The sequence below is a fragment of the Plectropomus leopardus genome, chromosome 3 (assembly GCF_026936395.1).
Source record: "Plectropomus leopardus strain MGB_pleo_1.0 chromosome 3, ASM2693639v1, whole genome shotgun sequence".
Lineage (NCBI taxonomy): Eukaryota > Metazoa > Chordata > Actinopteri > Perciformes > Serranidae > Plectropomus > Plectropomus leopardus.
Window position 1 is genome coordinate 11,999,595 of NC_142178.1, and position 13,227 is coordinate 12,012,821.

The 13,227-nt window shown below is 38.2% G+C and overlaps 1 protein-coding gene across 1 annotated transcript in view; it reads left to right on the plus strand.

Annotated features, from left to right (window-relative positions):
* The first annotated feature begins 6,737 nt into the window (after positions 1-6,737).
* The window catches only part of LOC121942104 (sphingosine kinase 1-like), a 48,902-nt gene continuing 42,412 nt past the window's right edge, over positions 6,738-13,227 (plus strand). Inside the window, exon 1 of the mRNA XM_042485205.2 lies at positions 6,738-7,291. Within this exon, the coding sequence (XP_042341139.2) occupies positions 6,868-7,291 (424 nt within the window). The 5' untranslated portion in view covers positions 6,738-6,867. The remainder of the gene's footprint in view (positions 7,292-13,227) is intronic.

Consider the following 13,227-nt stretch of genomic DNA (forward strand, 5'->3'; position numbering starts at 1 on the left):
ACTGACATTGAAAAATACTTTCCGGATTTTTAAATACCCTGATATACCATAATACCGTGGTACCGCCCAGGCCTGTAGTATCAAGTGTATGCAAGCTGCAAATCATGATCTTGTCCCTGTTTCCATGTGTTTGTAAAACAAATGATGGTACTTTTTTCCCACAGTGGCTTATCTGGAAAATTAAGAATGATTTTGCATAAAATGATACAAAATGATAATATTCCACATCAGCATCCAGCCAGCCACAACTCTATTCCCTTTAAATGATGAATTCAACAATAAGTGGCTATATATATTTCTCATGCTTATCAGCATTTATTTCAGAGCTCAAAATGTTTCATTGTTTGCCAGCGAGAGACAGGTTTGCATAACTCTTATATCATTATGGCAGCGTCTTGACAAAAGGGGGTGGGCATCTGAAGAAACAGAGCAGAATTAAGGGGCAAGTGAAGGAGAGCCAGGCAGACAGGCAAACCCTTTCTGCAAGCCATCACTGCTAAGCGACCCAGACGGAGAATCTGTCATGTTGGATGCCAATGCTAACTAAATGCTGAGGTATATGACATTCCTTCCTCCCACTCAGTTATCTGTCTGTGAGTGTGTGTGTGTGTGTGTGTGGGCTGGTGATAGGGCAGAGGCAGGCTCGATGTATGTTATATAAGCAATAATTAGGTTAATGTATTGACCGTATTGATATGCACCGAGTTGACATCTGTACAGCATTGCCCTAACAACAGATAATGGATGCTTATCAGCCTGTGTCAATGGTCTCATGTTCAGGAGATGAAACCAGATGGTGAGGAATGCCAGTTGATGGCAATTAGTGCAAACTGGGGCATGTGTGCAGAAAGTACGCAGAAAAAACACGCTTGTTTTCATCACCCTTTCGAGATGAAACCTCTCAAAACTATACAAGCACATATGGGGAGTGACAGTGGTGTGTGTTAAACTCCATGAAAAACACCATATGCAAGGGCCGGCCCTCTTCCCCCTTGAAGGCTGGGGCTCCAATAGAGTTCACAGCTGGAAAACGGTGGAAGTGAGAATCTACTGTCTCCATTCATGGCTCCTCTCCCGCTCCTCAGCTGTGCCATTTTCAATCAATAGCATTTAGGAAATCGGCGTCTACCCTGCAGTTTGAAATGAAAGGCCTCTTTTGTTGTGAAGCCCATAGTGTGTATAATGATCTCACGCTGAAGAAACATGCACGTTTTTCAGAGGCGTTTTTTCCCCTCCATTGCAGAAAATTACATAATATGTTCATGCACAAAGTAAAACCTGAATAGCTTTAGAGGAAAAATGCTGCATTCACAGACAAGGTAGGAATTAAGGTGATGCCTACCTATCTCCTGGCGTGCTGTAGATGAAAAGCAATGTGTTTTAGCAGCAGCAGTGTGGCACAAGACTTGCATGTGAATAAGATCATCTCATTCCCCCTCTGGCTCCAGGTGTTTACTGGGACCACTAATTTCCATCTGCATATATGCTTACCTCCTCCTCCTCCTCCTCCTCCTCCTCCTCCTCCTACATCTCCCACTCCCCATTCTTCATCTCACGTGCCAGTGCCTGGAGCACAACGAGAACGCAAGAATGACTTTGATTTGACCACGGAGAAGTCAACTTCTTTATTATGTTTCCTCAAAGCAATATACTCCTCCAATATATCACTGCTCCACCGATGAAGATAAATTATGCTGTCAGTAATGGATTTTATTGTGGCACTGATGACAAAATATGAAGGTATAGTTGCAGTGCACATTATGCAAGTTTCAGAAAAGTTATCACATTCTTTACTGAGAGAATAATTTATATAAAACATCATGTATAGCTTAGACACAATAACACCACAAATAAAGCCAAAGCGTAGGCCGACTCATCTATAGTGGAAGAGGGAGGTCTCGACTGTCTGGTTAGCTACAGATGCAGCTAATGTTATAGCCTATGTGAAAACAGTTACTGTGAACAGAACTGTAAACAGTTTCGCATAGAAAATAATACCACTTGGATTAAGTCTTGTTGTAATGTACAGAAGGTAAATGTGTGTGTGTGTGTGTGTGTTTTTAATACTGTGCAAATTTGATTTAGTTTCTAAAAGTTATGATGCCAATTGAGAATAGTGCATTAGCATGATAGCATGCTAGTGACAGCAGTAGCCTATAGCTTTATGTGTGGTAGCCATATTGTCTATGGTGGTAGAAGTTCACATTAGTGGTAGTGTCTGTGATGTAGCTAAACCTAAAACTTAAACTGTCTCTGTGTAATAAAGTGTATGAGGTTTTGGTTGATTAGGGACTGAGGAGACATGTACTCCTTGGACCCTGTAGATGTCTCGAGCCAGTGACAGCTTCATTCATAACTGTTAACACCAGCCAGATCACGGTGTTGGATGTTAGCCTGAAATCACCTCACAGCCTTTCCCTAACACTCCACGTCCTCCATCTCCCCCCGTCGTTCAGGTAACATCCTATGGACTTGTGAGTAAAAACTGATGTGAGGTGAAGCAGCAATTTGTTTTAGCTTTAACTAGAGCTCTTTTCTTTGTTTCTTTCTTTGTTAGCACCTTTTTCCAGTTGCAGTGAGTTTGCTTGTGGTAATATGATAGTGAGCTGCCAGAGCTAATTCATAGGGTCATTCTTAGGAAATGTATTTATTTTATTTTATTTATTTATTATTATTATTAAAGTAGTCACATAGCAGAAGTGTGTTAATGAGGCTAGTTCAGGTTAAGTGAAAGAGAGAAAAGTTCTAACGTGTCATATTAATAAATATGACTAAGTTTGTTGTTTGCAAGCAAGTAGTTCTTTGGTAAACTTAGGCTACTCTGTATAGTTAAGTTTTGTTTGTTTTTACTCTGCGTTGATGCAGAGGCATTTCCTGGGCTTGAGAACATCCAGGGCTTAGTGCAAACCTCTGGATGGGGATCCTCCTCGGGGAAAAAAATTTAGATAAACAAACTCTCTTTTGATGCTTTTTTTATGCACTCTGACACTCTATTTACAATCAAAATACATGACTTAATCATTGTAAAAAAAACTGTAATGTGTACCACAAAAAGGGCCGTTTATCCTGCTCTCCAGATTACTTGTGGATTGTGACGTTCAGAAATATTTATAGTTTTTAGTAATCATTATTGTGTAGAAACAGAATTCTTTACCCCTATCTTTTAAACATTATTTGACTAGAGGTGGCAAAATAGTTATATGTATTTATGCAAACAGTGGTGGAAAGGAAGTAGGTAAATTAACTTGAGCACTGTAGCCTACTTAAGTACAATTTTGAGGTACTCGTACATGAGTATTTCCATTTTCTAGTCCTTTGTACTTCTGTCCCGCTATGACTCACAGAGAAATATTGTACCTTTAACTCCAGTGCATCCACTTCCAGCGTAGTGTATTTCAACTCTTTCCAATTTGTTTTACATTTATGCATTTTTAGCCATGGTTTACAATTCATTTCAGCTTTCAGCATTCACAGCACTTTCTGCAGGAAATTCATTTTCTAGTTCTATTATAGCATTCTCATTTCTAAAACAAAAAACCTACCCATCTAGAATATTTGTTGCTCTCGGTGTCGTCTTGAACATCCTTCTCAATTCATTGTCTGTTAGTAGCTCCAGACCTTATTTTCTATGACATCACAAATATGAGTTTTAGCACTCTAGCTTTTGGATTTCGGAGAGAGTTGTTCATTTTTACGAATATTTGTAGACTATCCCAGACCAGAGGAATTACATATGAATTTTTAATATGGACATACTTCCCTTTTAACGGTTATACGTGTAAGGCATCCAATGTTGTTGTAATAAAAACAGTATTTCCCACTGAAATGTGGAGAAGTTAAGGTATAATGTCTCAAAATAGAAAAATCAAGTAAACATCCTTAAAAATACTTAAGATTTATTGTGTTGCATTATTTTCACTTCTGCTTTGCCATAATTTACCATATACATTATTTTAATTAGCGTAGCAGAGCTCAGTCTGCAGCTTAGTTTGCTTGCTGTATTTAAATTGTGCATCATGGCATGATGATTATTAACTGACTTTTTTCTAAATCTAACGTCGCCATCTGCTGTTTGACTAAAGTAACCGCTCCATTCTGGAGTTGTGAGTCCTCAGTTGTAATTGCTCCTACTGTACATAGAGGGAGAGAAGGTGTATAGATGCAGGGATCAAAACACATCAGCACAAAGTCACTCCCAGTGCTCTTCCACAAAATGTATGTAATGAGCATTTATCACAGCTGACCACATATAAACTAATTCACGGTATTTTCTTGTGGGCAGAAGCAGTAACTGATTTCACCAACACACTAATGATGCAAAAACTACCTTGGCATGATCTTAATAATGGAGTCCTGCAGTGAAAAAAACATGTTTTGGCAACTGTATTAGAGCCAAAACAGCTGTATTACAACTGTATTAAGATGCATCATATTTAGCTGTATTATGGGGGGCAAAATGTTTACAGAACGAAAAGCAGCTTTTTTTTAAAGACAACATACTGTTATATCAGTCATTATAATCCATATAATATACAACATAATCACCACGGTGCTACATCACATCTTCCTTGTTGAACAACACAGTTTACATTATTCTTGAATAAATCCAAAATGTAGTCCATATACATTCTGATAAAATCAGTTAGTATTTAAAATAAATTAATTATGTTTCAATGCTTCATTGAGCTGTTTTAAATATGAATTTTTGTTTTTACTCGAGACAGACAATAAAGAATCAATCATCATAAAATATACATGAAATATGAATATATTGATAGATTAACCCTCTTGTGCTATATGGTGACATAAAGGTTATCAGGTATCAGACACAGAGATTTTATATTTTTCAAGTCGTTTTCAAGATAATTTTAGCCAGAAACTGAACTTAAACTAAAACTTATCTATGCTCTCTTCAAAGCCAATAGTCTGATAACGATAGTGAAGTATGTAAACAGTTAGTATAGACTTAGTAATTGCACACATTGGAAATACTAGAAAATGCACTTAAAAGTACCTGAGAAAATGAACTTAGTTTTTCCACTACTGTGGTGGTCACTGTTTTATGGATTTGGGAATCAATAAAATGCATTTGTTTTGTGAAGTTCAATCATTCTTTATTCATCCACAGTCGCTCACCACACTGTTATCATCATTATGGTCAGCCGCACCCAGGGCAAAGAAGCTAAACTGAAATCCCGTCAGCCATAATTGGATTCATTAAAGTCTTTAAATTATCTCTTAACAAATGAATCAATGCCATTTTCTCTATTTGCAGTTCTCTTTGTGTAAAAGTGTGTCTACAAACTTTCACTAATGTAATTAAGGCAACCAAGACAATGAAATGCACATTTTTAATCACACTTTTTGTTTTGGCTCATCAAAACTTCAGTTCGGTTCCAGTTATCACTAATTAAAGTGCATTTGTATTCATGTGGAAAATCTAATTAAATACAGAGAGCTACACGCTCCGCTTCTAATCAGCTGAGGTCATTTGTTGCTGCAGTTTTTGATAAAAATGTTGCACCAATGTTCAGCAATCATGCTGAGCAAAATCCATTATAAAAGCACAGGGAAACTCCTTCAAGTCTTCTACTTTAATTTTTGAGATGAATCTTGTTCATTCTTACTGTAGTCATTTAATATATTATCTTTACAACAAAACTATATATATATATAGTTTTTACATTTAGCACTGTTTTTGTCATTAGCTTTGCAGTTACATTAAAGGTCTAATGTGTAGGATTTAGGGGCATCTATTATCAGAAATGTATGTCACAGAAGAGATTGGTGTAAATAGCGTAAAATAATGTATGAAAGATGAAAAATATTTGCTTCATTTTCAGGGTCCTGGTGTTGTGCATGCTAGTTCACTGTCACGCTGTTACAAATTATTGAGGCAGCAAAATTAAGCAGAGCCACTGATAATGTTCTCATCAGAACCACCACAAACCCACATATAACATCATATAAATAATTGTTACATAGCATCTCATCAATCTATTTTAACATAGTAAATATAGCTAGTCCAAAATTATTTTAACTCTTATTATTATATTTTAATTTTAGACCGATGACTGAGAAGTGTAGTACCTGTTTTTTTGTGACCTACCACTGGGGAGCAGCAAACCGCCTCTATTCAGCGCGCAGAACTCATGAACTGCAAAGTTCAAACTGCAGCCGAGATGCGTCAAGCTCGCACGAGACACTCGAGATTTTTACTCGAGACGGTTATGACCTTAAAAATAAAAACCAGAATTTCTCCCTTGATATACAATGTTGAGTAAAATTATGCCATTAATTCCGAAAAAAAACCCTTCACTTTACTAATTTCCCCCAAGCATTTTAATAACGCCAAAAGTGTGATTAATGTAGGCCTACTCTCTATTTTTAAGGTGAAATGGAGAAATAACTTCTCACTTCTCAAAATTCTGACCGCTTACTTTTACTTTCAATACCTAATTGCATTTAATTTCATAAAATGACTTTTGATACCTAAGTAGGCTACAGTAAATATCAGATACCTTTAGACATGTGCTCCATAATATTGTAACAGGTGACTTTAACTCATACCAAAGTCATTTTCTATTAAGATATAGGTACTTTCAGGTACTTCATCCACTGCTGCCTCCGCACAGGGACCAGTGTCTGTACAACGAAGGGAACAAAACTCAGAGCAAAGTGAGGCTCTTATTTTGAAATGTAACCGGATGTGGTGTGTGCGCTTCTGCGTCTCCTGAGCAGCAGGCTGTCAGTCGCAGTTTACGAGTCTCCACTTTGCTCGCACCATCCAGGCGGGTAGCTATGTGACAGAGTGGCTGCTGCTTTCTCCCGGACCCCCCGCGTCTCGGTCTCCCCCGTCCGCTCAGGATGGACCAGAGGAGGACTGAACCGGACCTCCACACCTGTATCAACCCGGTGTCGCTGTACGGGGAATTCACGGTCACCGGTAACCGAAAAGTCAGGTGTGCCGTGAGCTTGACCGAGAAGGACCTCATCGTCCAGAGGCTCACCTCGGCACCTGTCGGGCGGAACAAGGTGGTGCTCAGCCTGAGGGACTGCATCGGTTGCCGGGCTTACCGGGGAGTTGACAACGCGGACCCGGCAGCGTACTTGTCAGCCTACTTCTACCCGCTCAGACGCCGCTGGATGAGTTCCGGGGTCTCGCGGCAGAGAGCGGAGCAGTGCTTTCGTCTCGCCGCCCTCCAGGACCCACGCGCTAACCTGGAGGAAGCGGAGAAGTGGGCTCGCGCTGTCCGAGAACGTTCTGCACGGCAACGGTTCTCACGAGACGGTGAGTGTTCGTTAGCAACTAAAGAGAAAAGTTTACGGCCAGGACTGCGAACAGGTACATTTGAAACGATGTGTCCCCAGGCGACAGGGATTAGGCACATTTCAGTACATGTTTATTATGTGAAACATAAGTTCAGTGTGCTGTGGTAGCCCGTTGACCCCCAGTTTCCCCCACTCTCTGTGCTTTGTATTATGTCGTAGTTTGAAAGTCATGTAATTTGTGACATCAGGTAAAGTTGGACAAATGAGGTTATACGTCTCGGGCTTTTTAAATACTAGCAGCCAGTCACCGCACGTGTTCTTGAAGTGTTGCTACAAATGTGCTTTACATGAAACAGTCAGTTTTATTGTTTGAAATAACAATTATGAGCAGAGCAAAGAGTTTAAAAAATGACTGGTCCAAGAACTTGCAAGAAAAGCCATGTGGCATGTTAGTTTGCTCATGAGCTGAAACAATATGGGTATGACAACAAAGATTGTTGTAGCATGTTGCTTTTCATCAAGTGTCAAACTTATGATAAAATCTTTTCACATATTTTTTTATGGGAAAGGGTATTGAGTGAGTAATGCATTCAGGTATAATGGGACCAAAACTGTAGCTTAAATGGGACATTTTTCTAAAGTGAAAACTGCGTCTTTTTAGCCTACCAGGAGTCATAAAACTATGACTTTTGCAACTGAGTGCCACTCTTTAATATTACAGACATTTTTAGTATTTTTGTGACCAAGAAAATATTAAATATTATGCTCTTAGTCCATGTTGACCACAATAGTCAAGAGTTAGCCATACTTTTTAAACACACATGCATGTCCATTGTATACAATACGGCACCAAGGGAAACGGTCAACAAAAGAACAGGGAAAGCATGGCAGACAAATTGGACCGTCTTTTTAAATAAATAGCCACACTTTACATTGTGATTTAATGAATTAATGATTGAACTGATAAATGGATTTTACCAATTAAAAAAACAAACAAATACGATTGTTGCATTTTACCTTACCAGCTGTCCCATTTTACCCAAACATGTCACCGGAGTGAGGAGGGGGCTCTTGATGTGTTTGAAGGTCCAAAGTTTCTAAACTTTATTTACTCTACTTAATAACATATTCCAACATAGAACATAGAAATGTTGCAGAGAACCATAACCAGCTATAAAAGTAACACTTCAGGTAGTTGTAAGTGGTTTTCTTGGTAATCTACCAAAAAGTGTCTCAAATTACCCAACTTAACACGACACCTACTGTATTAATCAGTAAGTGGATTGTGTTTGCTTACTAAAAATGCACTAAAAGAACACAGTGTTTACTGAAATAATAGAACACATCTTAATTTAGGGCCCTTCTGCATCATGGGGCCTAAGATTAGGTCAGTTTGTGTTGTTTTAAAGGTCCAAGTCCCCCCCGAGTCATTTTACTATAACAAGCTGAAGGGATGTTTAGTCTGACTTCACTACCAACTCCAAAATTAATACCACAACTGATAAACAGTGTAGTAAGTTGGCTATTGATTATTTTGATTTTATTGATTCGTCTGCTTATTTTTTCAGTCAAACATATGTTAAGTCTACAAAATGTCAGCAAATAGTGAAAGGTTTTTAGTTTACTGTCAAAAGTAAGACAAGCTGCAAATCCTCACACGAGAAGCTGGAACATTTTAGAATTAGGGGTTTGAAGTTACAATAAAATATTATGGCAATATAAAAAGTTTTGCGATGTTGAGATAACATATATATCAGTACAATATATGATATCAATATTACCTTTTTTTTCAACTGCAAATTGTGTCCCCCAAAGTAAAATTTTGCCAACATCATTTTATTTTAGAAGATAATGGTTTCAGTCTGTTCATCTCACTTTAATAACTTTTATGTCAGCAAAATGTAAACAGCGGACTGAAAAATGATAGTTGATTTTATTATTCTAGTGAGTTCCCAAAATTTTTAATTTGTATTTGCAATATTAATAATTTACATGATAACAATGTCGATACTTGGTACCTGTGTATTGACACAATATTCAGTGTTTCCCACAGAATCAGAATCTATGTGAGGCAGTAGTTGACGATGGGTGGAGGGGATTTTCTTATTTTTTTAATCATTCTGTGCTGCCTAAATTCAGGCGTCTTTGCAGGTTCAACAGTTCGCTCAACACTCCATTCAGTGTGGTGTGGTGAATGACAAATGGTATATATAGTTCTGTAGCGCTAGGAAACAACGAATGAATCAAAAATATCACGATACTATGCTGTGTTGATTTCTCACCCCCACCCCTAATAAAAGTGCTTGGTGCTTTGCTTGAAAAAAAGGCTTAAATGATTAGACAATTATCAAAATAGTTGTCGATGACCTGGCGATTGATTTATAGATTAATCCTTCCAGCCCTGCTGTTTCCTTAGTTACTTGAGTGAAATGACCTCCATGACCAGTAGAGGAGAGGTCTCCCTCATGATTAAATGACCGATTTACTAAGCACGTTTTGGAAAGTTACCTGTACAAATACTGCAGCCATACTAACGACATGTGTCTAAACTGTGCAGTCTGATGCTATACTACTCTATAAATGTGATTCTAATGATCCTATGAGATTAGGAGTTATACTGCAGGACACAACAACTTTTGAGTACTGCATGTTTATGTAGCCTTATTGCATGAGTGACTAATAGTGATAAAATGAAAGGTAGAAATACTGTTGAGTTTCCATCAGAATGCTACAGTCATTGTTTTTAAAGACAACATTATCTCCCGTCATTTTCTGGACAGAGTAGTACTAACCTTTGTCTTTTATCAGTTACAATAAACCAAGAAAATCTAGGAAATTGTGACCATGTCACTTACAATATTTAATAATTTTAACTTTATTTATGGGCTCAGATTTTATGGCTTGATGATCGTTTGGGGTTTATTCTCATATTAGTTTCCCCTATAGCTACTTACATAGCTATTCGCATTCTTTGCTTATTTTCCGTACAGATCTGGTTTCTTACCTCTTCAACAACTTTGTGTAAAATCTATTATTTCCGTTCCCTTAATTCCTTAAATGAATAAAACAACAGGACTGGTTTAGTACCGAGTCACATTTCAGTAACAGAATCCAGACAAACACTTTTGATATAAAATACACATAGCATTACTGCTGTTGAGTTCACATCATGTCAAAACATGTCATGAGGTTAATCCTGTATAGAACCGGATTCTTCTATCTTATTTTTTACAGGATATCATCACCTTTAACCTACTTCTTATATGAATAAAACAATAGGAGTGGTGTGGTATGGAGAATCACATTACAGTAATTCCAGCTTCCAAACAAGTCGTTTTATCATAAAACACACCTGAGAAACATGAGGTGATATTACTGCTATTGAGTTCATGTACTGCCAAGAGGTATAACTACTCCAGTGGGAAACGGTCTCTAATTGGAGATTTCTAAAGATAAGTTATCTCATTATTTGTCCTCTTGCTGCCCCAGCTTCACGAAGAAAAACATAAAATGCCATTTTTTTGCCTCACAAAAACTTTTCCCTCTGCACAGCCGTGGTATCACTGGCACTCTGTGACCCAGATAGCATTCCCCCATTTGCACAAATGTATTTTTAACGAGACAAAATATGCTGCAATTCTATACAGCCTGTCATTGTCAGAAGAGGAAAGAGCAGACTGTGAGAGACTGAAAAGACAGTATTATTTGCTTAGAAACATATTGTGAGTCAGTACACTGCCCCGATAACCTGAGACAGTGACTCGGCGAGTTTTCTATCTTGGGACAGAGAACCAAACACAAATGTCTCCATTGCTTCACCTGCTCTGTAGTCATGTAATACATCTCTGCTGTACCACCACCCACTGTATCCAGACTTTAAAACCCAGTCCTTTGCTTTGAAAACACCTATTGTGTCTGGAGCCATTTTTGCAGGCAAGATTTTATCTTTCGCATGTAAGAATTTAATTTAATCCCAGTGGAAGTGTAACATTTGAAACTAGAGCTGAAACAATTGACTGTTCAGTCAGCTTAGTTACTGATGCTACACCTGCCAGGCTTTCCATTTTCACAAGGCACATACACAGTTTGAAATGGAGGATTTATGACTCAAAACGCAATATAACTTTGAAACAGTGTGTCCTTCATTTCTCACATAATTAAACAAAAGCAGGCTTTTCATATCTAGCCGACAGTCGATTATTTTGTCAGTTGAATAGACGACTGTTGCCAGCAGATTTTAACAGATGTAGCTAGGTGGCTGATTTAAATCAACTTAGTTAGTTGTTTAAAACTTAACATGACCTCTTAAAGTTGCTGGGCGACCAATCAAAGCAAGGCGGTAATTAATGGACCAGGACAGCATAATGACAATAAGCCACCTGTTTAGGATGCAGTAACATTACCACAATAGCTAAAAAAAAGAATACTGTATACTGTTAAACAATACTATTTGCCATGCTTCTTTGGTATTTGTAATATACAAGTTTCCTTTGGTATTTCTGGCACTTGAATTTTGGGGGGCATCCTTGCAATTTTGTAACTTGTTAACTTATCTGTAAACCTCTCATGTGCTCTCCAGTTGTTCCAGTTAAATAAGTGCTAGACTGGTGAGACTGTGACTTAGATCAGAGCCTGAATCACAAAACTGTCACTAAGTTTAAATACCCTTGTAATCCAGTAAATAAAAATAATAATGTTGATGCATGATGAACAATGTCAGATAACTATTTCTTAATTTAGTTGATTTTTGGTGTAATGCAAATTATATAAAGAAACAGCATTCAGTTATCGATAGCCTATTGAGTCGATTACCATGGCAACAAAGGAGGCAAGTTTCAAAATGTTCGTGTCAGCCCTTGGGCTAACTGTTACCATCACATGACTGACATTACTTTATAGTTATCAATGTGATTAACAACGAAGTTTAGCAGTTTTTGAGTCGGTGTGAGTTTGTGTGGGCCAGTAAACTGCGTTCTGGTGTTGGCTGTTATCAGCTGCTACTGTGCTAGCTTCTGCTAACCGGGCAGAAGTTGAACTGACTGTGCAAAAAGTTGTTAAGCATGTTTCTGCAGACTTATGGCCTGTTTCCCTATTATTTGATTAGCTGAGTAGGTTAATTGGCAGATTATTTCACAATGCAAAACTCATTACTTGCTGTCCTGTTAAAAACCTGTAAGTGTCTGAAAGTGTCAAAATCTGTGTTGTGACCTTAGAAACAGCGTGGAGGATACAGAGTCAAACATAAACAGAATTCCTAAACAAAAATATGGGCTGTAAATATTCCTATTGCTGAGCTGCCTGCCGAACTGAGCATTTTTGTGGTCAGTAGCGTTAATTTCAAACCTTGTTCAGGCTGCAGGGGTCTTTTGTATCTCTGGAATGTGACGACAGAATTCCTGTCTAAAAAGCATTCTACAGTAAGTCATTCATTACGCCAGTGGCCTTGTGAACCGTACTAAATCATGTTCAGGAGCTCCACATCCAAACCATTAGTCTAAATGAGGTCAGTGCTGCCTGTCTCCATCGGTGTTGGTGCATGTGTCATTGGCCTCACTTTTGGTGTCCTCACAGAGTTTTACAAAGAGCATATATTTTCCCCAGATCCATTTACCTCTGACAGGTACTGTAGATAGTGTTATTCCAAAAAGGCCAACTCCCTTCTTCTCAAATTTTCCATCAATATTTCTCCTTTTTTGCACAAATGGAATAATGTTCAAATATGAACAGGTGTTGGGTATGTTTACACATGCTCAGGTTGCCCAGCGTTGCTTCCTTGCACTCATAGGTGATACTGTCAAACTGTATGGTAAAGAAATTGAGGACTGCGCTTAATTTTTCTCTGCATCAAAAGTAGTTTGCATGACAATGAAGATTTCCCCAGGTATCTATTGAGACAATAAGCTGTCGGCTGGCTCTGGGGCGCCGTTGGGCCGCCTTTGTTGTTTGAGGCAGTCG